Source organism: Esox lucius, chromosome 2 (assembly GCF_011004845.1).
Source record: "Esox lucius isolate fEsoLuc1 chromosome 2, fEsoLuc1.pri, whole genome shotgun sequence".
Taxonomy (NCBI): domain Eukaryota; kingdom Metazoa; phylum Chordata; class Actinopteri; order Esociformes; family Esocidae; genus Esox; species Esox lucius.
This window is the reverse complement of record NC_047570.1, coordinates 4521642-4548923: the sequence shown is the minus strand read 5'-3', so window position 1 is coordinate 4548923 and position 27282 is coordinate 4521642. Positions and strand designations below refer to the sequence as shown.

At 42.3% G+C, this 27282-nt stretch overlaps 1 protein-coding gene across 4 annotated transcripts in view; it reads right to left on the bottom strand.

Moving 5' to 3' along the window:
* The window catches only part of nr1h3 (nuclear receptor subfamily 1, group H, member 3), a 37760-nt gene that overhangs the window by 6387 nt on the left and 4091 nt on the right, over positions 1-27282 (bottom strand). For 2 of the 4 annotated variants that reach the window (XM_010897074.5, XM_013131489.3), the window contains exons 3-7: positions 19901-19983; positions 18403-18642; positions 8710-8976; positions 7223-7422; positions 5873-6052 (exon numbers count right to left, since the gene is read on the bottom strand). In XM_010897074.5, the coding sequence (XP_010895376.1) occupies positions 5873-6052; positions 7223-7422; positions 8710-8976; positions 18403-18642; positions 19901-19943 (930 nt within the window). In that variant the 5' untranslated portion in view covers positions 19944-19983. Of the gene's footprint in view, positions 1-5872; positions 6053-7222; positions 7423-8709; positions 8977-18402; positions 18675-19080; positions 19137-19900; positions 19986-27282 lie in introns of those variants that run through there. The other 2 variants (XM_010897075.4, XM_010897077.4) reach the window with 2 other exon arrangements.

Here is a 27282-nt window from a genome sequence, read left to right as displayed (position 1 = left end):
ATTCAGCATGCAGCATGTTCCGTGTGGATGGACAACCCTTATTAAACACATTGAAACATGCGCTTACAAGCTTTTCTTTTATCCAATCAACATTTTAGATTTTTAAGAACTGTTAATATTGTAAAGATGTATACAGCACTCGAAATTGTAGGTTTATTTGGAGCTGTTGGAATTGGTCACATCCTTGATGCCCCTGCGCCATACTTGGCCAACTCACCGGAAAGCATCAGATGAACAGAGATCTGAATCTCTGGAGTTGATGGTAATTACCCACTAACTATAGCCAAGGATAATGCCAGTTCCTTATTTATAATGGTTATTATTATAATTCAAATAATGGGCTGACAAAAATTACATGGGGGGGATGATGAAGCATTGTGCATTTTGTGTGTATCAGCAGGTGCCGTCACAGCGTAACAGTAGCCTATTCATACTTCTGTCCGTTTGGAAGAGATCCACTGCCACCACCTCTGTTGTCTCTTGTCAACTTTACATTAATATACTTATTATGTGTATGGTCTTCTTTCCAGCAAAATAAAATGTGGTTGTTTCAACTAGCTCTTTTAAAAGTATTTTTTTCCATCGGTTTTAATGCTATAGTATTTTTATCTATTTTCTTTTTCTTTGTAAAGCACATTGAATTGCTTCTATGCATGATTTGTGCTATATAAATAAACTTGCTTGCTTGCTAAAAGGCATGCACTTACTATAAGTCTAGCTTAATGACTAAATGACTAAAAATGTATATGTAAATGTAAAAACAACCAAATTATTTTTTCTGGACGGCAAATTTAGTTTTGGAACTGGCCTGGGCTCAGGCCTCAACTAAGGCAGGGGTTCTTAAACTTTTTCACTCAACCCCAAAAACCAAATATATATATATATATATACACTCACCTAAAGGATTATTAGGAACCCCATACTAATACTGTGTTTGACCCCTTTTCGCCTTCAGAACTGCCTTAATTCTACGTGGCATTGATTCAACAAGGTGCTGAAAGCATTCTTTAGAAATGTTAGCCCATATTGATAGGATAGCATCTTGCAGTTGATGGAGATTTGTGGGATGCACGAAGCTCCCGTTCCACCACATCCCAAAGATGCTCTATTGGGTTGAGATCTGGTGACTGTGGGGGTCATTTCAGTACAGTGAACTCATTGTAATGTTCAAGAAACCAATTTGAAATTATTCAAGCTTTGTGACATGGTGCATTATCCTGCTGGAAGTAGCCATCAGAGGATGGGTACCTGGTGGTCATAAAGGGATGGACATGGTCAGAAACAATGCTCAGGTAGGCCGTGGCATTTAAACAATGCCCAATTGGCACTAAGGGGCCTAAAGTGTGCCAAGAAAACATCCCCCACACCATTACACCACTACCACCAGCCTGCACAGTGGTAACAAGGCATGATGGATCCATGTCCTCATTCTGTTTACGCCAAATTCTGACTCTATCATCTGAATGTCTCAACAGAAATCGAGACTCATCAGACCAGGCAACATTCTTCCAGTCTTCAACTGTCCAATTTTGGTGAGCTCGTGCAAATTGTAGCCTCTTTTTCCTATTTGTAGTGGAGATGAGTGGTACCCGGTGGGGTCTTCTGCTGTTGTAGCCCATCCGCCTCAAGGTTGTGCGTGTTGTGGCTTCACAAATGCTTTGCTGCATACCTCGGTTGAAAACGAGTGGTTATTTCAGTCAAAGTTGCTCTTCTATCAGCTTGAATCAGTCGGCCCTTTCTCCTCTGACCTCTAACATCAACAAGGCATTTTCGCCCACAGGACTGCCGCATACTGGATGTTTTTCCCTTTTCACACCATTCTTTGTAAACCCTCGAAATGGTTGTGCGTGAAAATCCCAGTAACTGAGCAGATTGTGAAATACTCAGACCGGCCCGTCTGGCACCAACAACCATGCCACGCTCAAAATTGCTTAAATCACCTTTCTTTCCCATTCTGACATTCAGTTTTGGAGTTCAGGAGATTGTCTTGACCAGGACCACACCCCTAAATGCATTGAAGCAACCGACATGTGATTGGTTGATTAGATAATTGCATTAATGAGAAATTGAACAGGTGTTCCTAATAATCCTTTAGGTGAGTGTATATATATAACACAAATTACAGTCAGACAGGACAAGCAATTTATGATCAATACAAACCAGGGCTGCAATATTCTGGTAACCAACATTTCGTGGGAGTCAGGGAAGGTGCCAAAGGGGTGGCGGACCGGGGTGGTGGTTCCCCTGTTAATTATATATATATAAAAACACTGTTCCAAAGTTAACACAAATTATAGTCAGAGTGGACAAGCCATTTATGATCACTACAAACCAGGGCTGCAATATTCTGTTAACCAACATTTTGTGGGAGTCAGGGAAAGTGCCTAAGGAGTGGCGGATCGGGGTGGTGGTTCCCCTGTTCAAAAAGGGGGACCAGAGGGTGTGTGCCAATTACAGGGGTATCACACTTCTCAGCCTCCCTGGGAAAGTCTACTCAAAGGTACTGGAAAAGAGGGTTCAGCAGATAGTCTAACCTCAGATTAAAGAGGAACAATGCAGATTCCGTCCTGGTCGCGGAACAACTGACCAGCTCTTTACTCTTGCAAGGATCCTGGAGGGGGCCTGGGAATATGCCCATCCAGTCTACATGTGTTTTGTGGATCTGGAGAAGGCGTATGTCCGGGTCCCCCGGGAAATTCTGTGGGAGGTGCTGCAGGAGTATGGGGTGAGGAGGTCCCTTCTGAGGCTATCCAATCCCTGTACGTCCTAAGTGAGAGCTGTGTTCGGGTTCTCGGTAGTAAGTCGGACTCTTTCCAGGTGGGGGTTGGCCTCTGCAAGGGCTGCGCTTTGTCACCAATCCTGTTTGTAACTTTTATGGACAGGATATCGAGGCGTAGTCGGGTGGGGAGGGGTTGCAGTTCGGTGGGCTGACGATCTCGTCGCTGCCTTTTGCAGATGATGTGGTCCTGATGGCATCATCGGTCTGTGACCTTCAGCACTCACTGGACCGGTTCGCAGCTGAGTGCGAAGCGGTCAGGATGAGGATTAGCACCTCTAAATCTGAGGCTATGGTTCTCAGCAGGAGACTGATGGAGTGCCCCCTCTGTGTAGGGAATGAGGCGTTACCCCAAGTAAAGGAGTTCAAGTATCTCGGGGTCTTGTTTGCGAGTGAGGGGACAATGGAGCGTGAGATTGGCCGGAGAATCGGAACAGCGGAGGCGGTATTGCATCCGCTTTACCGCACCGTTGTGACGAAAAGAGAGCTGACCCGGAAGGCAAAGCTCTCGATATACCGGTCAATTTTCGTTCCTACCCTCACCTATGGTCATGAAGGCTGGGTCATGACCGAAAGAACTAGATTGCGAGTACAATCGGCTGAAATGCGTTTTATCAGAAGGGTGGTTGGCTTCTCCCTTAGGGATAGGGTGAGAAGCTCAGCCATCCGTGAGGAACTCGGAGTAGAGCCGCTGCTCCTTTGCATCGAAAGGAGCCAGTTGTGGTGGTTCGGGCATCTGGTAAGGATGCCCCCCAGGACGTCTCCCTAGGGAGGTGTTCCAGGCACGTCCAGCTGGGAGGAGACCTCGGGGTAGGCCCAGGACTAGGAGGAGAGATATTTCGACACTGGCCTGGGAATGCCTCGGGATCCCCCAGTCAGAGCTGGCAAATGTGGCTTGGGAAAGCGAAGTTTGGGATCCCCTGCTGGATCTGCTGTCCCCGCGACCCCATACCGGATAAGCGGATGAAGATGAAATGAGGATGAGCATTCGCAAATAACACAAGGCCTCAAACTACGCAACACAAATGTAGACACATTCAGTAGATCATATCAAGATAACCAATAAAAGAACCATTCAACTATTACATATTAATGACCTGTTCTCTCAGGTATGTTTATAATTTGCAAGTCTGAGCAACTTATTTAATGAGATCAGCTGGCCTGCTTTTTGGAACACAACAGCTGCATCCTGGGTTTGATCGTCGAAATGGCAACTCTGAGATCATCCTCCAGATTTAGATGTGATGTGTATTTGTTTGTAAATACATGTCAATGTGGAAAATGTTGCCTCACATCAATGCATCCATCACTGCTTTGGTTTGGATAGTCATGGGTTTTCCTCTGCAACTGAAATCCTGAATTATGAAAGTATCATTGAGGCAAACATTTCCATTCAGGTCCAATCATTGGACGGCTCTATCAGCACATCCTCGAGGTCAGATGACAGGTGATCCCAAGTTGCTATGAACGGTTGTTGTATCCAGTCATATCGTTGTGGAGTTGTCTCATTTGGGAAGTAATTCACAAAGTGATCCAGAAGGTCTTGGAGATGTGAAGTGATCATTTCCGTCATGTTATTCAGATCCAGTTCACTGTCCTCCACAAATTCTTCCAGGAAAAATTACGACATTGCCACCTTTAGGTTGCACAGGCCATTTCTCCAAAGTTTGTGTGAATGCATCGATTTTATCAGACAACGACAAATGGCATATATTTGTACTAGTGCTTTGTAGTGATGCGTTAAGTACATTGACTTTGTTTTACAAACCATTCTGTCAGGTTGTTGGGACCCAGACTCAGTCAGGAAAAAGCACACCTTGTCACGCAGCTCAAATAGGCTGATGAGAACTTTCCTCAGCAAAAGTCACCTGATCTCAGAACAGCAAGGCTTCATGTTCTGAGCCCATCTCTTGGCATAGGGTGGTGAACAGCCTGATGTTCCTGGGACGTGATTTGATGGAGTTTACTATTTAAAATAGCACGTAGCTCTGCCTCCTTTCAGTGGAAACAACATGTTGATTTATCAAATGTCTTTTCAATTTCGCTGGCTTTAAACTTTCGTGTGCAAGAACCTCTGAGCAAAGGGGGCTTGGCTCAGACAGGCTTTGAATTTTCAGGTCAGATGACAACTCTAACCAGGCCAGTGCTTACATCATAGTAGGACTGCATAATTAATCAAAATATAAGCGTAAATGATTTTCAGCTCCAAAAAAGGTGAATGCCCGTCACGCGAGGTGACGGGCATGCATCGTATGTCGATAATAGTTTTTCTTGCGGATGCTGTAGGTATTTCTGTAGATTACTTAAATACCTGGACTAATTTTGTTTAAATACTTTGGTTTTTCAAAGTTAGTTTTAGTAAAAACTGCAACTGCTAGTGAAGGCGTCTGCTTCAAGTTAGTGAGTGGCACCAAAATATTGTCCCACATACACAACAGCATGGTTATTAAAAATGTCGGCTTCAATGTTGGTGCCTACAAACAAACAAAATACCTCAAGGGTTGACGAGTTTTGCCAAACCAGCTATGGAAACAGCACAAACATAGCAAAGCCAGATTAAATGAGCAGTAAAACGAATAGTTTGACAAAGGCTGCACCTTCAAATTTGTAATACGTGTAAAATAGAAAACACTGAGCTTTAACTCAATTTTTATTCAGTTAATAGCACATTATGTAAGCTATGAGCTCTATTTTTAATTTTTCTATTTTTCTATGGTTTACACCCATGTTTGAAAATCGCAAATCATAACTGTAATTGCTATTTTTGTCAAAGAAATCACGATTCAATATTTTATCCAAATTGTGCAGCCTTAGGTCACGGTATAAAGGCAATGTTCCACAATACCCCGAGGTGCCTAATTGCTATTATAAGCAGGCTACCAAGGCAATTAGAGCAGTAAAAAATTATGTAATGTCACACCAGTGGTATAGAATCTCAGATATTGTGCTGATCTGCCAATCAGCATTCAGGATTCTAAGTAATTGGTTTATAATAATGTATTTACCACTTTTAGAAACCTGTTAGAAGGGAGGAAAAGAAAAGGAAAACCATGAGAAAAATGATAGAGTTACACACACAAAAATAGAATGGCTCACCTCAATGGTTGAGGTTTTCAGAAGGGCGATCTGGTCTTCTCTGGTGAGCTCCAGGAAACCAGGAAGCTGCTTTGCAAAGTCCACTATCTCCTGGACCGACATGATGGCCAGCTCAGTGAAGTGGGCAAAGCGCTGCTGCCGCACTTCCCTGTTCTGGGGGTCCTGACTCTGAGGCCAAGGCTGGATGATAAAAAAAACAAAACATCAATAGATAAATAAAACTATAAATGAGCAAAACTTCAATTCAATAGCAATAAAAAAATGAAAATAATTCAGAAATTTCACCATGTGATCAGATAAGGTAAACTACCAAAAACAGTAGATGACATCTGAATTGAGTAAAATGTCTGAGTAACAATACTTTATAGTGAATCAACCCACTATCTTCCTTTTGCGTACAACACGGGTTCACACTTCACAATTTCGTGCTATGCATACGCCAAAGTCCTTTTTTGGATGCAGTTGAGACGCGATCTCCCATTAATAATTATGGTGAATAAATTTGTTTCATTGACACGCACCAACTTAAACCTATTTGACGTCACCATCATCGAGGCTCGGATTTCCCGAAGATTGACGATTCGTTTCAAAGCCGAAGAACGTCAAAGGGTAAAGATAAAACTTACATTTCGAATGTATTCACCATAATTATTAATGGGAGTAGATCATGTCTCAAGTGCTGACCTCCGAGGGGGAGAATACATCTGAACACTTTTTGAAAGCTCAGAGAAGTAACATTAGGTTTGACATCACTCGAGATGGCAGCGTTTGTGGCAAAAGATTAAAAAAACTATAAATTTGTGTTGCTCCACACACAAATAAGTCACAATATATGTTTATTTAGGATGCACTCATTAGCACAGGTGATTGTGATGTTAAAGGATACTTAACGAAATTACCTTTGGGTAACTGAGGTAATGTTATACTTCTGGCTAGCTAGCCTTAACATTACTTAACTGACAATACTGGTTGCCTGTTTGTTGTCATGTGAACACTCCCAAATAAAACGTATGAAATGAAACAGATTCCAGAATCTATAAATATTTGAGGGAGTAGATGATTAAAACATGATAATTAAACTTTTCCTGTGCAAAAAACACATCAGTTATAAGTTATCATTCAAATTATGATATTAAAACATGAATAATGTATATGTTTATGTCGGGCATTTTTTTCTTCTTATCAACAATTCAAGTTGTTTATTTGTAAGCTCCAAATCCTCTTATTTCACTCAATGGCTTTTGTGCCCTGGCATGTGGCCTTTGTGCCCTAAACATGTTTGTGATATCGAAGGCCAAATAACCCCTAAAATAACAAAATTCCAAACCTGAGTAGAACACTCAGAATTACCGTGACTTTGGGCCTGTCAATGAATGAGCGTTTGTTGCACTGCTTCTGCATGGCCACCAGCTTCTCGATCATCTCCAGCTGCTCAGGTGCCAGTGGGACCGCCTCCGGCAGAGTGGGTGTCACCACTGAAGACGTGCGCGCAGTCTCTTCTTCGTTCTTCTTCAGCTTCTTTACTCTGATCTGCTCCTCCGAGAGAACACCTGTGTAAGAACAAAGGGTATACAATTCCATCAGCCCAGTAATGAAACGCAGGAAAACATACCAACATGAGGGATGCACCGATACATTGGCCAGCAAATATGAAGTAATTGAGCTCTTGGTGCTATTGTATTTATGTGCTACTTTAGAATCACAGTGGCATCGTCCTCGTTATCAGAGCCAGACAATAAATGCAGCACACAATGCCAACCAGCTGCGTGAGCAACAGAGTGTGCATGGTCTTCTGTAGAGGAGAGTAGGGGAAGAAAAACAGAGAGAGAGAGAGACAGCGAGAGAAAGAGAGACAGCGAGAGAGAACGAGAGAACAGCACCAACGTGTGGTCCGTAGCCTACCGGAGTGGATCGTTGAAAGATTGATTTCCAGCACAAGATACTTCAGAACCGAAAATCTCCTTGAGCCAGCTTTGTTAGCAGGTTTGTTAGCAAGGGTAATGGTTTTCAATGTCAGTTTGAGTTTAAACTGCAACTACTAGCAAAAATGTCAGATTACTTGTCAGGATACCAATCATCAGTTATTTAAATATATCTTCTAGTACAGAGTAATCTTTTGATCATGTTGTCAATGTTTTGTTATTATTAGTGACAGGAAAAATGTTAGCTAGCATGTCATCAATTACCATTTCTAAAACATAGGTGAAAATATTAATATTTTCAGCAAGTTGGTTAGCGATGTTGATGAAAAAATACAATCCCTAACGACCAATCCCCAGTTATCAGATGCCTGATTATTTTGTTCAATTACTTTCATTTCCTTTTTACAATTGTTAAAAATAGTATATTATTAGTATATTATTAGTAAGAGTATATTATTAGTAAAACAATGTTATTTTCCACTGCATTTACATTTTGAGCTTGAGAATATTGAAATTCTCAGACTGCTAGAAATGGACAATAACGGGAAAGATAGCTACAGGACAGTCAGACACTAGTCAGCTAGCAACTTGCAGCAGCTTGCAGCAGATAGACATACGTGCTGTTGTCTCCTTAACCACAGCAACCCTTGATTTGTGATACTATTTCTTGTTTATATTGATGTTACATCCACCCAAAATGGCTTACATTTACTAACAATAATAATGCATTTAAGAGATGAGAGCTTTTTGCAGAAGCAGATTCTGTCTTCAATCATTTATTCAAAACAAATGTGAATGCTTCAAACTTTATTTTCAATAAATGCTCTCTATTATTATTATAATCTAAAGGAAAGGTCTAAAACAAGAAGGCTGCCACAGGGAACTGTGATTCATGACCACAAAAAGAGAACTCACATTGCTCCAGCATGCCTGCCTCACGGCATTTACGCAGACGACATTGCTGGCACTTGCGACGCATGTACATGTCCATCTCACAGCGACCATTGTTCTTGCAAGAGTACTGGGCGCTCTTGATTACACTGCGACGGAAGAAGCCCTTGCAGCCCTCACAGCTAAGCACATTGTAGTGGAAGCCAGAAGCCTTGTCCCCACATACACTGCACACCTCATTCCCCAGCATCTTGGGGGCAGGACCCTTTTTCCTCTTCACCGGCTGGCCCTCTGTGAGAAATACAGAACTATTAGGGAAAATAAATAATAAGAGCATGTAACCAATAAGGTTGACTATCTTAATCAAGCAATCTCAGAAATACATTTGCATTTCTGTCCTTGAGTAAGACAGCTTAACCCTAATTATTCACAAAGCTCCCAATGTTGCATTCCTAAATACCCCATGAATTTGATTAAATTGTGTTCAATGCATAGACTGTATATAGAAGGTCCTACTTGAATTTCTTTAATTTTTTCTATCAGTGCCTTAGGTAAAAAAAACTAAAACAGAAAAGGGACCAGGCAAGCCTAATGCAGCTGGACCGCGATTAGAAAAGATGAATGTTGTTGTCCCTGGCGTGTTTTGATCCACAGTTTCCTGTGTGATGGACTGTGTTTTTAACCATTAAGCTATTTAAACAGCGGGAATGCAACTTTTAACTCAGCCATTACATTTTGCTGATATAACGTGGGCAACAGAACATTTATTAACGGAACTAAAGAGTACTTTTGTACTAGCATCTACTTATTACATGAATGAAGTAATTGCTAGCAAGACTGAAGATGAACTTTACACTGCCAAAGCTATTCATGGCACAACATAGATTTTTCTTACAATCGTGAATGACATTGATACAATAACTATCAATATAGGTGAAGATAACGGACTATTTAATCAGTGAAAAGAGAGAATCGGGGTAACCCCTCTTCTTTTACTGCGCAAGGGGTTGTGATCCATAGGATATTACCCCAAAAAGCATGCACGGATGCATACTTCAAAAATCCACCATAAATTGTTCCAAAATAACCGTAAACAGTTTTATTTTAGGCTTACTATAACGTAGCTGCTGAAGGTTGTAGCCAGCGAAGTTTGTAGAACCTGAACAAATCCTAATGCGTAATTTTTTTATATCTGCAGCGAGACTCGAACACTGGTCGCTTGCGTGGAAGTCCGTGTCTCTAACCACTACGCTATTAAACAAGAGGCAGTAAGTAATTCACCCACCCACTCACTAAGAGACATTCACTCTTCTTGGCTGGCTTCGCTTACACAGTCTGGCAAAAAAACTAAACAGAAACGGAACCGAGCACGCCTATTCAGCCAGCCCGCAATTGAAAGTGATAAATGTTGCCAGCACTGGATTCGAACAAGAGTCACCCACATGAGAGGCTGTCTTTAGCCACTCCCCCACATACAGTGGGGCAAAAAAGTATTTAGTCAGCCACCAATTTAGTCAGCCACTTAAAAAAATGAGAGGTCTGTAATTTTCATCATAGGTACACTTCAACTATGAGAGACAAAATGAGAAAAAGAAATCCAGAAAATCACATTGTAGGATTTTTAATGAATTTATTGGTAAATTCCTCAGTAAAATAAGTATTTGGTCACCTACAAACAAGCAAGATTTCTAGCTCTCACAGACCTGTAACTTCTTCTTTAAGAGGCTCCTCTGTCCTCCACTCGTTACCTGTATTAATGGCACCTATTTGAACTTGTTATCAGTATAAAAGACACCTGTCCACAACCTCAAACAGTCACACTCCAAACTCCACTATGGCCAAGACCAAAGAGCTGTCAAAGGACACCAGAAATAAAATTGTAGACCTGCACCAGGCTGGGAAGACTGAATCTGCAATAGGTAAGCAGCTTGGTGTGAAGAAATCAACTGTGGGAGCAATTATAAGAAAATGGAAGACATACAAGACCACTGATAATCTCCCTCGATCTGGGGCTCCACGCAAGATCTCACCCCGTGAGGTCAAAATGATCACAAGAACGGTGAGCAAAAATCCCAGAACCACACCTAGTGAATGACCTGCAGAGAGCTGGGACCAAAGTAACAAAGGCTACCATCAGTAACACACTACGCGGCCAGGGACTCAAATCCTGCAGTGCCAGACGTGTCCACCTGCTTAAGCCAGTACATGTCCAGACCCGTATGAGGTTTGCTAGAGAGCATTTGGATGGTCCAGAAGAGGATTGTAAGAATGTCATATGGTCAGATGAAACCAAAATATAACTTTTTGGTAAAAACTCAACTCGTCATGTTTGGAGGAGAAAGAATGCTGAGTTGCATCCAAAGAACACCATACCTACTGTGAAGCATGGGGGTGGAAACATTATGCTTTGGGGCTGTTTTTCTGCAAAAGGACCAGGACGACTGATCCGTGTAAAGGAAAGAATGAATGGGGCCATGTATCTTGAGATTATGAGTGAAAACCTCCTATCAGCAAGGGCATTGAAGATGAAACATGGCTGGGTCTTTCAGCATGACAATGATCCCAAACACACCGCCCGGGCAACAAAGGTGTGGCTTCGTAAGAAGCATTTCAAGGTCCTGGAGTGGCCTAGCCAGTCACCAGATCTCAACCCCATAGAAAATCTTTGGAGGGAGTTGAAAGTCTGTGTTGCCCAGCAACAGCCCCAAAACATCACTGCTCTAGAGGAGATATGCATGGAGGAATGGGCCAAAATACCAGCAACAGTGTGTGGAAACCTTGTGAAGACTTACAGAAAACTTTGACCTCTGTCATTGCCAACAAAAGGTATATAACATGTTATTGACCAAATACTTATTTTCCACCATAATGTACCAATAAATCCATAAAAAATCCTACAATGTGATTTTCGGGAGAAAAGAAATCCAGGCCTCCTTCATCTTTTTTAGTGGGAGAACTTGCACAATTGGTGGCTGACTAAATACTTTTTTGCCCCACTGTAAGTGCACAATTATCTAGTGTCAGTATAGCATCTCAACATTAGATCATTCTGTCACCCATCAATGTCACACAAAGATTTAATATTTCACTAGACACCATTAAGCATTGTGTTAAACTGACTAACGTTTCTTATTAAGTTTAGCTCCACCACAAATAACATCTATGAACTGTATGGCGTTTGCCACTAGCCGTTTTAACAGCTTATTAGCCATTCGTGAATGACATTGATACAATAACTATCAATATAGATGACGATAACTGATGTTTTTGTCAAGTGAAAAGACGAGAGAATCTTGTAGCCAGCGAAGTGTTTGACTATCCTGAACAAATCCTAACATCCACCAGAACTGTTTAATTTTAGGCTTGCTATTATGTTGCTAAAGGTTGTAGACAGCAAAGTTTTTGTCCGTCCTGAACAAATCTTAGGGCATAATGTGTTTGGACTGTGATGGCAGTCGAACGCGGGATGTGTTGTTCCATAGTCCACATCTAACCACAAGGACTAGTCAGTCAAGCAATCATTTAGTAAGAGACATTCGCACTTTTAGGCCGGCTCCATTTCCCTGGTCCAGCAAAAAGTTTAACATTAGGCAGTTTTGGTCGCTGACAAAAAACAACTTTGGGCATACACCTTCACATTTTTTATTGTCTTCACTGTTCAAACTGATTTTCAAGGCTTTTGAAATCTTTTTACACTCATCCCTAAATTGTTATCTTTAGCTTCTCAATGATTATGGTTGAGCTAAGTGGTGCATTGCAATCATAGCACAACTACTTAAACCAACTATCAACACAATCTAGAACGAGCAAATTTTAAATGTTGCAGTAGAAACTACTACTTCTGTATTTGGCTGTTCGTAAAATACCACAAGTTCCAGATTTCATAGTGAACGTAGATACCGGCTCCCAAACAAAAAGGAGATCAGAGAATAGGTTAATATTCTAAAATAATACTTTTTATTATTATCGAAACCACAATTGGTATAACATGGAGGCTCTGGAAAATTAAACAAAACATGACAAGAAGTCTCTCAAACAGGATAAACACCACCTAAAGTCCTCCCAGGGCTTAGCGCTACTTAAGAAACCTGCAGAAAATGTGGAATTCATGTGAATCACTCCAATTTAACACAGGGCATGGTTAAATGGTAACACTCCAAGCCTCATGCACATATGTGGTTCCTCATCACAGACAAGGGTAAATAACTTGACCCTTCTCCTCTGTCTCCAATGTACCAGTCTCCCACTGATTCTTACATATAGTAAAAGCCTAGGGAACCATCGAGCTGGCTTGTTCAGGTGAACAGATCTCCAAGAGCTGACATAACAAAAACACTCAGAATGCCAATCTGAAGTTTGCAGCAAGGGGCCAATTGGACACAAAGTTAATCAAACCAAAATGCATTCAATTGGTTTGGGGGGGGGGGTTGGACCATGCTATCTATGTGTTCATAATACAGCTAGAGGACCACCTGTACCAACAGATAAAATGGGTGCTCGTAAATACGCATATTCAGTACAAACAGATTTGCAGTAAGCTGGACCCAAGTGACTTCAGAAGAGCGGTTGGGGGGCTGTTGAGAATAAGAGGGAGCCAGCAAATCTCAAGGGGAGGCACTTTGTTGGAGAGTTTGAAAAATCTAGGGGTGGATTGTGAAGTGTGCTCTTTACAGTGTGCTCTTTACAAAGGTAATGCACAAAAGTAATGCACAAAACAGCAAAGAAGGAATAAAGTAAACCGGTGCCTACACTGTATACCAAAAAACAAGAAACAACAGCTAGTAAGTTCTCCTTTTGCTGACACTCCAAACACATATGATAATAATTATTATGACAATATTATAATTATTAGATAGGTTGTAATTATTGTTTTGTGGCATTGGTTTTCTCCATTGCACATAGTGGTTCTCAATTATTCACCTTTCTTGGACCACTTTTTATTCGGTAACAGCATTAATTCAAAATGGATTTTATCCATCATTTTGTTACTAATCAACACAAAGAGTCCTTAATGTCAAAGTGAAAAAGAAAATCTGATAATTGTTCTGAATTAACTGCAGATATATCTTTTTAAAGATTCCCACAATTAAGACATCCCTCACTATCAACAAATGTTTACCCAGGTACAGTAGTTCCCCTCAATTGAGGGCAAGATTCTATAGAGCAGGCTCACTGTTGCAACCTTCATCAGGAAAGATATTGAATAGCGCGACTACCTGGGGAAGACTGATTTAACACTTTTTTTGATAGCGAGGGACACATTAAACAAATTGAACTGTCCATAGACATTACAAATGTGCTTTTGTTGACAGGAACCATGTCTTTGCTGTGTCTGGCTACATTTGTGTCTTTACTTCTGTAACCATGATCACATAAGGATGTCTACAAGTAAAGATCCAAATCACTGATTTGGAGACAATTCCTTAAATGTGATTGAAGCTAGAGCAAAAATGTATATTAAGGAGCAAATGTGAATAGGGCAAACTTACCATTAAACAAAGTTCTCCCCACAACACAGAACCTACACTAATAAACCATTTTGTAGTATATACCTTTTGTATAATTACCATTTATATTGGAATTATTTATGAATTGTATTCTGAATAAATTACAAGATCGCTCAAAAAGTAATTATGTTTGGAAAGCAATATCTGTGCATGATCATCAAAGACCCTCTACTGACCTCTTAAATATATTTAGCATTTGGGCAATAAAAATGGAGGCCTTGATTACTCGCTATGACTCATTTCTAGTACTTGCTTAAAATAAAAGAAACAGGTAACTTATGAACATTTGATCATTTACAGTGCAATTAGGAACCTTTAGAACACTGTCATCTTTAGGGCTGTGTTACGCAATGAGCTGCCCGCAAGCCCTTAATTGGCATAACAAATAATGCATTATAGTTACAGTTGTGCTAATAAGTTTGCACATCCTGACAGAAATTGTGAAATTCTGGCATCGATTTTGAAAATATGACGATCAGGCAAAAAAACTGTCTTTGATTTAAGGAAAGAGATCATTTGAAGCCATTTATCACATAGTTGTTTGGCTCCTTTTAAAATAATAATGATGATAAATCACCCAAATGGCCCTGACCAAAAATTTACATACCCTTGAATGTTTAGCCTTGTTACAGACACACAAGATGACACACACAGGTGAAAATGGCAATTAAAGGTGAATTTCCCACACCTGTGGCTTTTTAAATAGCCATTAGTGTCTGTGTATAAAAAGTCAATGAGTATGTTAGCACTCCCGTGGATGAACAAGAAAGATTTCAGCCAAAACAGCCAGAAGAATTGTTTGGGATACAAAGAAGAACCCACAGGTAACCTCAGGAGAAATACAGGCTGCTCTGGAAAAAGACTGTGTGGTTGTTTCTAGGAGCACAATACGACGCTACTTGAACAAAAATGAGCTGTATGGGTTGAGTTGCGAGAAAGAAGCCTTTACTGCACCAATGCCACAAAATCGCCCGGTTACAATATGCCCAACAACACCTTCACACGCCTCACAGCCTCTGGCACATGGTAATTTGGAGTGACAAGACCAAAATAGAGCTTTATGGTCATAACCATAAGCGCTATGTTTGGAGAAGAGTCCATAAGGCTTATAGTGAACAGAATACCATCTCCACTGAGAAGCATTGGGCTTACTGATGTTTTGGGTGGGGGGTGTGAGCTCTAAAGACACAGGGAATCTTGTGGAAATTGATGGCAAGATGAATGCAGCATTTGATCAGAATATACTGGCAGACAATTAGTATTCTTCTGCACGACAATTAGCATTCTTCTGCACGAAAGCTGCGCATGGGAAGTTCTTGGACAACAATGACCCTAAGCCATGTGTTGTTTTATGATTGTTCCATTCTGTTATGACCTACAGTTGAATGTGAATCCCATAAGAAATAAAAGGTGTGTTTTGCCTGCTCACTCATGTTTTCTTTACAAATAGTACATATATTACCATTTCTCCAAGGGTATGCAAAACACCATGAGAAACAAGGGATTGGGCAGGGCTAGGGATAGGCGATATTTAACAGATGAGTCTTGAGGCGCTGCTGGAAGATGGGGATTGTCACGGATGGTTTTGTGTAGAGATTTCCAGAGCCTAGGAATAACCCTTGAAAATGACCAATCACCAAAGCCTTTGAGCTTTGACTTGGGGATTATGAGGTAGTCTGCAGTACCGGAACAGGGTGAGTTTGTAGGTTGATATGGAAGAAGGTCAGAGAGGTAAGCAGTGTAGGGCTTTACATGTCAGTAGGAGGACCTTGTTGTAAAAATGCATTGGGAGATAGGAAGCCAGTGCAACTCACAGAGTATGGTGTGATATGCTGTTTAACCAGGCCCACCATGCCAACTTTAATGAAACATGTCCACCAAAAAGCCACCTAAGAAACAATAAAACTGAAAAGACCATGCCAGAAAAGGACAACAAAAAATTCGACAGATAAAGTACTGTTGCAGAAGAAAAAAATAACTGAGGCAACATGAGATTGCTTGAATACTCGTGAGAAAAAAGTAGGGTTTCACAGATGCAGAGACAGTCAAAATATCTTTTGGTGCCTCAGCCGAAATATTAAAAGTCTAACTTTACAAAACAAGGAAGGTACATTAAGGCAAATAAAGGGATTACAACTCTTAAACTTGACTTAAACAAGGCATATAAAAGACATCAGAGACATGCTGAAATATCAGTGGTGCCATGTTTCAGCATTGCCAAAGTAATATTTATGTTTCCTGTTTTTTCTGGGACAAACAAGAGACTACATTCTGGAAGCACTTTTTTTGCAGAGAATAATATTGACTGGTCACAACTGGTATTTGTGTGCACTGAACATGCATCGAGAAGGGACTTAAAGGCCTGATGAGAAAGAGAGGAAATTCTCAACTTTGTTGCTTTGCACTGTAACATTCCCCAGGAAGCACTTGTATCTACACTGAAAGACTGTCTTACAGAATGTGATGCCACAAGTCATATGTGCAGTTAACATCATTATTGCAAGGGTACTGATGAATTGATATTGCACAATGAGGTGACCTGGCTGTCTCGAGGCAGAGTTCCTGGAGAAATGTCTCCTCCCTTACATCTGTAAAAAGGAGAAATATGATCGAGCTGGAGGATCTGCAGTGGCTATTAAAGCAGTTTTTCTTTTTACTCACGGCAACATGCTACGTGTGGTCATAGCAAACCAACAAAAAAAGAAATATCACCATACTATAATTGACAAACAGTTAATTTCCCACAAGTCAGAGGAGTCACAACAGCCCATCCAGACATAATGCAACATCTAAACTATGATCAGTCAGTGAAAGTGTTGGAACAGTTGAAGCAGGAGTTTTTGAGTCAAGATACAAGAATGTAATGGATTAAAGGGAGTTCTTTCTACTTCAGTGAGAACATATTTCATGTACCAGTGTCATCTCCTACCTCAGTCCTCATATAGACATTGCAACTAGAACTAAGATCAGGTATGGCCCATTTCTGGATCATGGTATCAAACAGGGAGTACCTACTTCAGAAGCAGTGTATGCAAAAGGTGACGTCCTTTTGTACTTATTCATATTAAGCGACATTTCCCACTATTTCCACCACTAATACAAAGAAACAGACTGACTAAAGCACATCTGGACTAGCTATAAATTCAAAAGGAATTCAGTCAAGAAGGGACATTAACACTCAGCCGACTTGAGGTAACCCTCGATATACATGCAATATATGGGTGTTATACATGTATGTGTGTAATGTGCTGTATATCAATTTTAACATGATTGTGCAATTACAAATTTTGCTCAATAGATAATATGGGGAAAAAATTATAATTCTGCAGATGGCAAATATGTGTGCGGCCCTCTGAATGATTCCCAGCCTCCTTAAAATATTTTCTGCAATACTCTAGAAGGACATAGCTCCACAGCAGTTAACAGGTTCTCATGGATGGCAAATCCGTCACTCAGTCACGTCATTGCCATGGTCACTAAAATTATGTAGACAGCACAGCAATGCTGATGACCAGAAGCTGATTGGGGACTAATTACTTATAAAAAAGGGTTAAAACTGTTGTTTAAATTACACTATATAGGCTTGGAAATATTTTAATTTTTTCTATTGATCAAAGATATTGCTTTTAATTATTTACCTTATTTATAGAGTGAAGCCATAGCAATGAACTTGACACTAAAGATCTTGTAAAGGCCTGAATCACAGACCCTTCTAAAGAACTATCCCTTAATTATATAATGGTAACTCAGTTGACTGGTGCATTGTGCATATAGTAGAGTAGTCCACATGTGCTGAATAAACATTTCACAGTACATTATTCTAAGTGAGGTATTGTAACAATGAGCTTCAGGAACAACATTAGGTGATTTCACATTAGCCCACAGTTCAACCAATAAAATGGAGGGGAGTGGCATCATCAAGACAATTGTTGAGATGGCTTGTTGCAGGATGTTTTTTCATCACTTTAACAATAAACAGCTCCTGCAAACAATACATCTATTAGCGATACAAAGACAACCAAACCAAATGGGTTTCTAGAAAGGCACACAGAGCATAAAAAACATCAGCCTGACCCACATGGACCTATCCAGCTGGTTTGATGATATCACTGAACCCCACAGCTGCCTGGTCCCACAAAATGTCTTGACTTCAATGGGATTTACTAGATGAATACAGGATAAATAAAATGTTAAATTAAATTATAAAGACCTGGGTTGGCAGGCATGTCGCCAGCGGGGTCTGCCTTGATATCAATCGGCTCCATCGGCAGCGGGCTGCTCATCTCAGCCAGGGAGGAAGACACGTTCTGGGGTGGGCTGCTAAACCCTGCCTGGTGGGGTGATTCCAGGGGGAGGAGGTTGCCCTCATGCTTCATTTCTGTACTTCTGTGGTCGTCACCACTTCTGAGGCAGTCCAGCTGCAGCTCTGGCCCCCTGTGGAACACCTCACCTGCGGTCCAGACACCATAAACACAAACCCCACTGTGACAAAGACATTAAAGATGTCTTTTAAAAATAATATATAGACACTTTTTATAAAAGACACGCCAATGGAATCTGTAAGGCACAACATTGTAAGGGATTGACCTTTAGGCCTGAATGTGCCCTGAGTACATTTACATTTTAGTCATTTTGGGGGCTTTAAGCTACGTGCAAGCTGCCCGCTCACTCAACTCGCAAATCGCTCACTCTTCCCTAGCGTGCATGTTGTCCACTTGGGTGGGGCATATCTTCCTATTTTATGCCAGCAACAACCAATCAACCAGAATAGGGGAAACATCAGTCTCTTGCAAATATTAATAAATATTTAGTATTTGCGTGACTCCACTACTAAAAACATATTACAACGTTACCAAGTCAATGATATCTCAATGTTCAAATCACTCACCCATGATCCCAACGATCTCTGAAACCTTCCACGCATCCATTTTTAGAATTATATCTCTGTATGAAGCCAGAGAAACATCATAAATAATTGGGACACCGCAATTATAGGTTTCTCAATTTGTTTTTTAGCTAGCGAGTAGAAAAGAGAAGGGACTTCAAGATGCAGAGAACATCTTCCCTGCCATTGGTAGACGCCGAACTCTGTCACTGCCTGCTTCCTGGAAATTAACATAAAGTTGAATATTTCTCAACTCTCAACTGTCGCTGGGAGATTTGGTCTCAGACAGCAGCTCCATCCACTGTCGCCTTGCTTTACTGGCTCTCTTTGGAAATGAATAGGAGCGTGCCTCTTTCTAGCACTAGCGAGCGGACAGTGTGCACGTAGGGTTAGGGAAGCAAACTGGTTAGAGCTTGCAACCAGTAACCAAAAAATTGCTAGATCAGATCTCAAAGATGCCAAAGAAAAGAAAACGTATATTCTGTGCCTGAGCAAAGCAGTTAATGCTAGGTTCACCAAGGGCATTGCTGATGTGGCCTACAGTATCTGTGGTCCTAATCAGTGTTATGACAGTCAACCGAGAACCTAGCTGATGAACAGGAGCAATGTAAATACACAGCTCACAACTAAGCTGGCATTTCCCTTTTAGTAATACTGCTGACGTTCTTTCCCAGGGCAACCTTAGTGCATGCATTTTAAGATTCCTTGGGGTAATATTAAGAAGCAACTGGGTTGTCAATTGAAAAATTGCAAACATCTAACATATCTAAACATTAAGGTGCCAGCATTCAGTCAGATTAGGATAGGATGCAGCGGCTCTTACCATGTCCAACATCTGTGATATCAGTCGCAGACACTGTGGACATCTTCTGCACAGGAACTTGTCATTACGAAATCAATTTGCACCTAGGTGAAAAAACAAGAATCATCATAGAACTCTTAATAACAGCTAATAGACTACGCTTGAAATAACATGAAATAAGGCATAAGAGGTCCATCAAAAACTTGTGATAGACCACTGCCTATACCAAATCTTTATTTCTATTACATACACTACTGTTCAAAAGTTTGGGGTCACTTAGAAATGTCCTTACTTGTCGTAATTACAAGTAATTATATTTATTATAAAAATAAAAAGGTAGAAACCCAATAAAAAATACAAAATGACTAAGCTATTTAGAAATGTGGAATCAAAATATTATCAAATCTGAATCCTCATGAATGACTTGTCATAGGCAGATCATAAAAATTCTGCAGGTTCATGTTAGATAAAATGTAATGAGCACTAGAACTGAAACTACTGATCAGAGATTTTTTCTCAGTCTACTTTTTAACTCTCCAAGAAAAAAATAGCTTTGATAATAATTGTCAAAACGACAGAGCCTCTGGAAGAATAACACTTTTTACAGTACTTCTGAGGTTTACTAGAGATAACACATAATTGATTAAGTAGTCTTACCTTATCCAACAGTATGTCTATTTTTACACCTTAAGTCTATTAAAATTGTCAACATGGACTTGCCAGCCATGGACTTGTTAAAACAAACCAAATCTGATCACATACGAGTCTCACAAAAAAAGGACTATATGCCGTGTTTCCACTGGTGCTTTACCCGGCACCAGGGTCACATCAGTGATTTATGCTAATGTTGGCTCCAGACTTTCCTGTTTCCACTATACATTTGGTAGGGGATGGAGGAGTAAACTATCAACACAATTTAGTTTTTCCAGTTACGAAAAATAAAAGACAATATTTTTCTGGTAGTAAAATAAAATAAACAACGCCATGCTCAGTTTGTTTACAATGCGATGCTTGAACTTGGATAATAAAACTAATTTCTTTCTCAAACTCTTGCGACCGGCTCCTTCTCCACCTACACTCATAACTGTTTTCATACTGTGTATTCATTATTTCGTTTGATAAGTATTTTGTCAAAACTATCTGCCTTTTAATAGAATGATTTGGGAAAATTCTGAGGTAATTTTATGTTGTTATAGGGTCTGCAGGCAACGTCTCGGTCTCAGCGCTCCATTTTTGGAGTCTGTGACTCCCCTCCCCACCGCCTCTGGGGTGGCTGGCCGGGATGGGTGTCCAGGCAGTTTTTTGTTGGGCGGGGCAGACTTCTCTGCTCGCCCCTCTGTGGTGTCAGGTCGGCTATGCTCGGATCCACCGCATGCTGGAGCCTCTGTCTCCTTGGTTACGGCTGTAACCGGTGGGGAGACAGACGGCTCGGCACGGGTGGCGCATGCGTCGTCCTCTCCCTTTCAGGGTGGCCCCGCCTTGGGCGGGTTGGCTGTTCGTGAACAGCCCTCCCGCAGCGGTCAGGGCAGAGGAAGCATACAATCAGTGGTTGACCACAGCCTCTCAGCTGCGTGCTCACCCGCTCACTCTGTTCTACTCAGAGTGGCGTCGGCTATACAATCTGCCGGGGTGGCTAGACAAGACGCTGAGGAAGGGGTACGCGCTGCAGTTTCATTGCCAGCCTCCCCCGTTCTCTTCCTGGGAAGGTCGCTGCCCTACAGGGGGAGCCTGTGAACCTTCTAGAAAAGGGGGCTGTGTCCCTAGTCCTAGCTGTACTCCCCTTACTTCCTGGTGCCCAAAAAGACGGGAGGCATGCGACCGATTCTAGACTTGAGCATTTTAAACAAATGCGTGTCAAAGCGGCCGTTTAGCATTCTCACAACGAAACATCGCCTGGAGTGTTTGCATCCCGGGGATTTTTGCGTCAGCATCGATCTGAAGGATGCTTACTTTCATGTTTCTGTTCTGCCGCGCCACAGGAAGTTCCTGTGGTTTGCCTTTCAGGGTCAAGCATACGAGTACACAAGGATTCCGTTCGGGTACGCGTTGGCCTCCGCACTTTCACCAAGTGGAGGCTGCGTTGGGACCGCTGAGGTGCCAGGGGGTCAGGATTCTGGCCTACCTGGACGACCTGTTGGTTCTGGCGCATTCGGCGGAACAGGCAAGGCTTCACACGTTCTGGTTAGTGACTCGCCTGGGCTCGACTGGAAAAAGAGTGCCCCCCAGCCCAGTCAACTGGTGGTATTTCTGGGGCTCCAGTTATCCTGAGTCTCTATGAGGACTGGGATATCCGAGGTGCGGAGAGAGGCCGCTCTGCGAGCCTTGGCTCATGTCCGGCCGTCACGCACGGTGTCAGTGTACGCGGTCATGTCTCTCCTGGGCCTGATGTCGTCAGCCCATGAGGTGGTCCCGCTGGGTCTACACCACGAGGGGCCTTCAACGCTGGTTTGCCCGCCTCCGTTTGGATCCGGTACGCCACCGGCGACGGTTGGTCGGTTCGAGTCCCCGTGTTTTTACCGCCACAGGGCGTTGTCGCAGGTGAACGGCACGATCGGGGCATTCCCTGTGCTGGGTCAGCCGCTGCGGGCTTGGCTCCTGAGAGGGCCAGGCTGCGCCGTCAGGGACTGACTGCAGAAGTGGTCGCGACCATTCAGGGCGAGGGCAGCTTCGACGTCAGCTAGCTACTCTAGTCACTGGGGTATCTTTGCCCGCTGGTGTGAGGACGCAGGGGTTGACCCCCACTGTTGCGACGTGGGCAGTGTCCTGTCGTTCCTGCAGAGACTTTTTGAGCAGCAAAGATCCCCTGGCATGCTTAAGGTGTACGCATGTGCAATCTCGGCGTGTCAGGGTTTCAAAGGAGTGTTTAGCCACCCCTTGGTTAAACGGTTTCTGGCCGGCGTTTTACGGCCGATGGCCCGGCGGACGTTGCCTCAGTGGGATTTGGCTTTGGTTCTGGCGGTGCTGTGTGACACACCGTTCGAACCTATTGATCAGATACCGTTGCGGATGCTGTCCCTTAAAACGTCAGCATCGATCATCGAGCTTTTGTTGGCTCTGACCTCTGCTAAGAGGGTCAGTGACCATTGTGCGCTGTCGATGCAGCCTGGCTGTCTCACCATCAATGGCGATGGCAGCAGGGCCGTGTTGCTTCCTAACCCGGCTTTTCTGCCCAAGGTGATCAAGTCGTCTTTTCGTTCCATGAAGATGGTGTTGCGGGCGTTTTCTTCCCCTCCCCATGCAGGTGCGAGGGAGGAGAGATTGCATCGTTTGGGTCCGGTCCGCTCTTTGGCACAGTATGTGCAGCGCACGGCCACAGTGCGGACCCCGCCCCGGCTCTGTGTGTTATGGTGGCCCCAAGGTGTGCCAGCCGTCTGTCTCAATGGTTGTGTGAGGCGATTGATCTTGCCTACAAATCACGTGGTACTCCTACGCCCGGTGGGTCTGGGGCCCACTCCACGCGTGGGGTGGGGTGGCGGCCTCAGCCGTGCTGTTTAGGGGCATGGGGTGGAGGACGTTTGTGCAGCCGTGTCTTGGGGGACGCCATCGCCGTTTGTCCGATTTTACTTATGTGACATGGCCACATGCACGTTGGCTCACTCTGTGCTCAGTGTGGCTGAGTCTGGGATGTGAGTTGCGTCCGTTGAGCTATGGGGACGGGCCTATAGACTTGGGTAGGCTGTGGTCAGTGTGCAAACCTATGTGCTTAGTGTGAGCTGGATGGAAGCGGCTCAGTGTTGTGGCTTTCCACGCCTGGGCCGTCCTGTTTGACACTAATCTCTTCGTGAGGTGGATGACAGGCTTTGCCCTAAACCAATAGGAGCGAAGCCCCTATGGGCAAAGCTTCACGACATAGAACAATTCCCAGGAAGGCGTTCCGGAGGCATCCGAAACAGATGCCCAAGCCACCTCAGTTGACCCCTCTCGGTGTGGAGCGTCGCCCATAGGGTTCATACCTTGACCTGTCATTGACTGCTTTTCTCGTGAAGAAGGGTATGTCGGGAGGCAGATTGGGGTGTGACGACCTCTTTTATAGCCATGGGGCAGATGGCCATGAGAGGTGCAATTTGCATGTTAAAATTTTCAGTAACTGCCTATTTGCAGAGAGGGTAAACCAATAGGAGCGAAGCCCCTATGGGCGACGCTCCACTCATAGAACTTGGGTTATGAAAGTAACCATCGGAAGTCAAGCTCAAGATTGTAAATCAGGAAGTGCAAAGAAACATTTCAACTCATACCAACAATTCAGCAATTGTCAGGGATTTTCCACTGGCTGAAGGGGAGTGTAACGTTACTACCAAAGTGGCCACCATTTGAGAAATAATTTGAGAATTTGATTACCATGCCAATAAGTAACCTTTGTTACATTATTCAACATTCTGCATTCTTGTCTTGGTGCTAAATTAGCTATCACTGGCATCGTGCAATTAATGTTATCCAGTTATGTCAACGGCAGCAAAAATGGTTCCGTTTCATGCACATGGCTAAACTGGCTATTAACATTAAGTTTAAACTAGGCAAATAATATACTGAGCTAATACCAGAGACGTTATAGACTATGCTAACGTGCTAATGAGCCAATCGATTATCTTAAATAAGCACAGTTATTGGGTGGCAGAGTTGTAAGCAAGCTAACTGGATTAGAGATTTATGAAATGACAATGATATATTTGAGATACCATTCAAGGTAGGTTTTATTACATTGTCATTCAAGCAATAGCATGAAGTGAGGATTGAATGATTTAACAACAGTATGTACAGGTGCTGGTCATAAAATTTGAATATCATCAAAAAGTTGATTTATTTCAGAAATTCCATTCAAAAAGTGAAATTTGTATATTATATTCATTCATTACACAGACTGATATATTTCAAATTTTTATTTCTTTTAATTGTGATGATTATAACTGACAAATGAAAATCCCATATTCAGTATCTCAGAAAATTAGAATATAACTTAAGACCAATACAAAAAAAATTATTTTTTAAGAAATGTTGGCCAACTGAAAAGTATGAACATGAAAAGTATGAGCATGTACAGCACTCAATACTTAGTTGGGGATCCTTTGCCTGAATTACAGCAGCAATGCGGAGTGACATGGAGTCGATCAGTCTGTGGCACTGCTCAGATGCCCAGATTGCTCTGATAGTGGCCTTCAGCTCTTCTGCATTGTTGGGTCTGGCGTATCGCATCTTCCTCTTCATAATACCCCATAGATTTTCTATAGGGTTACGGTCAGGCGAGTTTGCTGGCCAATTAAGAACAGGGATACTATGGTCCTCAAACCAGGTACTGGTAGCTTTGGCACTGTGTGCAGGTGCCAAGTCCTGTTGGAAAATGAAATCTGCATCTCCATAAAGTTGGTCAGCAGCAGGAAGCATGAAGTGCTCTAAAACTTCCTGGTAGGCGGCTGCGTTGACCTTGGACCTCAGAAAACACAGTGGACCAACACCAGCACATGACATGGCACCCCAAACCATCACTGACTGTGTAAACTTTACACTGGACTTCAAGCAACATGGATTCTGTGCCTCTCCTCTCTTCCTCCAGACTCTGGGACCTTGATTTCCAAAGGAAATGCAAAATGTACTTTCATCAGAGAACATAACTCAGCAGAAGTCCAGTCCTTTCTGTCTTTAGCCCAGGTGAGACGCTTCTGACACTGTCTTGTTCAAGAGTGACTTGACACAAGGAATGTGACAGCTGAAACCCATGTCTTGCATATGTCTGTGCGTGGTGGTTCTTGAAACACTGACTCCAGCTGCAGTCCACTCTTTGTGAATCTCCCCCACATTTTTTAATGGGTTTTGTTTCACAATCCTCTCCAGGGTGCGGTTATCCCTATTGCTTGTACACTTTTTTCTACCACATCTTTTCCTTCCCTTTGCCTCTCTATTAATGTGCTTGGACACAGAGCTCTGTGAACAGCCAGCCTCTTTAGCTATGACCTTTTGTGTCTTGCCCTCCTTGTGCAAGGTGTCAATGGTCGTCTTTTGGACAGCTGTCAAGTCAGCAGTCTTCCCCATGATTGTGTTGCCTACAGAACTAGACTGAGACCATTTAAAGGCCTTTGCAGGTATTTTGGGTTAATTAGCTGATTATAGTGTGGCACCAGGTGCCTTCAATATTGAACCATTTCACAATATTCACATTTTCTGAGATACTGAATTTGGGGTTTTCATTAGTTGTCAGTTATAATTAAGAATGTTCCAATCAGGTTTTTTTGCCCTAGAGTCCGAGTCATTTGATTTTGAGGATCTACCGATACCGAGTCCCGATCCGATTCTTCTATAATATATTTTTAAAAAATAAAGAAGAGCGGAATAACAGATCGAGGATGTTCCTTAGTTTTTATTCAATTCACCTTATTTTAACATTCAACAACTCTGTAAACAAACAGAGCACTTCTGTGAGGTAGCTTGAACCATCAAGTAATAACATAAATTCTTCCCTTTTGGACTTTAGTGCAACAGTAAATATAAAAAAAAGTCTAACATAAAAAGTGCCACAGTGTTTTCAAAGCCAGTAATGTGCATTTAGGAACTGCACTCCTAACTCTTACTGTCATCACAGTAGTAAGTTTCACAGAAGGGAATGTATGTTTTTCTTAATGAAAACATCTCTACCTTGTCAGGTTTGAGCCCGTTTCTATTTTCATCAAGGACGTCACTCATTGCGATCATTTGTGCTGTCTTGGCTGTGACGTCCCACGCCTTCGTGCTGTCACGGGGCATTTTTTCTCTCCTCCTCAAACTCTCCTGCAGCGTGAGCTGACTCATCTTCGGCTGGGTTGCCTGGGTAAACTCGCTTTATTGTGTTGGGTGTATGTTTTTGAGGTGCCGTATCAGGTTTGTTGTGTTAAATGTAGCCTTTTCCTTTCCACCTCTTGCAATCCCAAGGTTACATATCTCACAGTTTGCTATGACAATGTTCTTGTCATCAACTTTATAATACCTCCAGACCGCAGACATACTCGTGCTTTCCGCTTCAAGCAGCTTCCGTGTTCTACTTTGCCGGCATTTAACCAATTGCGCCTCAGCAACCAAGTGATGTCATGCCGCATGCGTTGCTGTTTCTGTGTGGAGTCAAAAGGGTCTAACTCTGTGCCACCGCATAACTACAGATGTGTTAAAAAATAAAGAGTATATATACATATATATCCAAGTCCTGATTGGGAAGTAACGTCCGATTCCGATCGAGTCTGAAACCACGTGATCGGGCCCAATTTCCGATCACATGATCGGATCTGGACATCCCTAATTATAATCAACAAAATTAAAAGAAATAAACACTTGAAATACATCAGTCTGTGTGGAATGAATGTATACATTATACAAGTTTCACTTTTTGAATTGAATTACTGAAATAAATCAACTTTTTGATGATATTCTAATTTTATGACCAG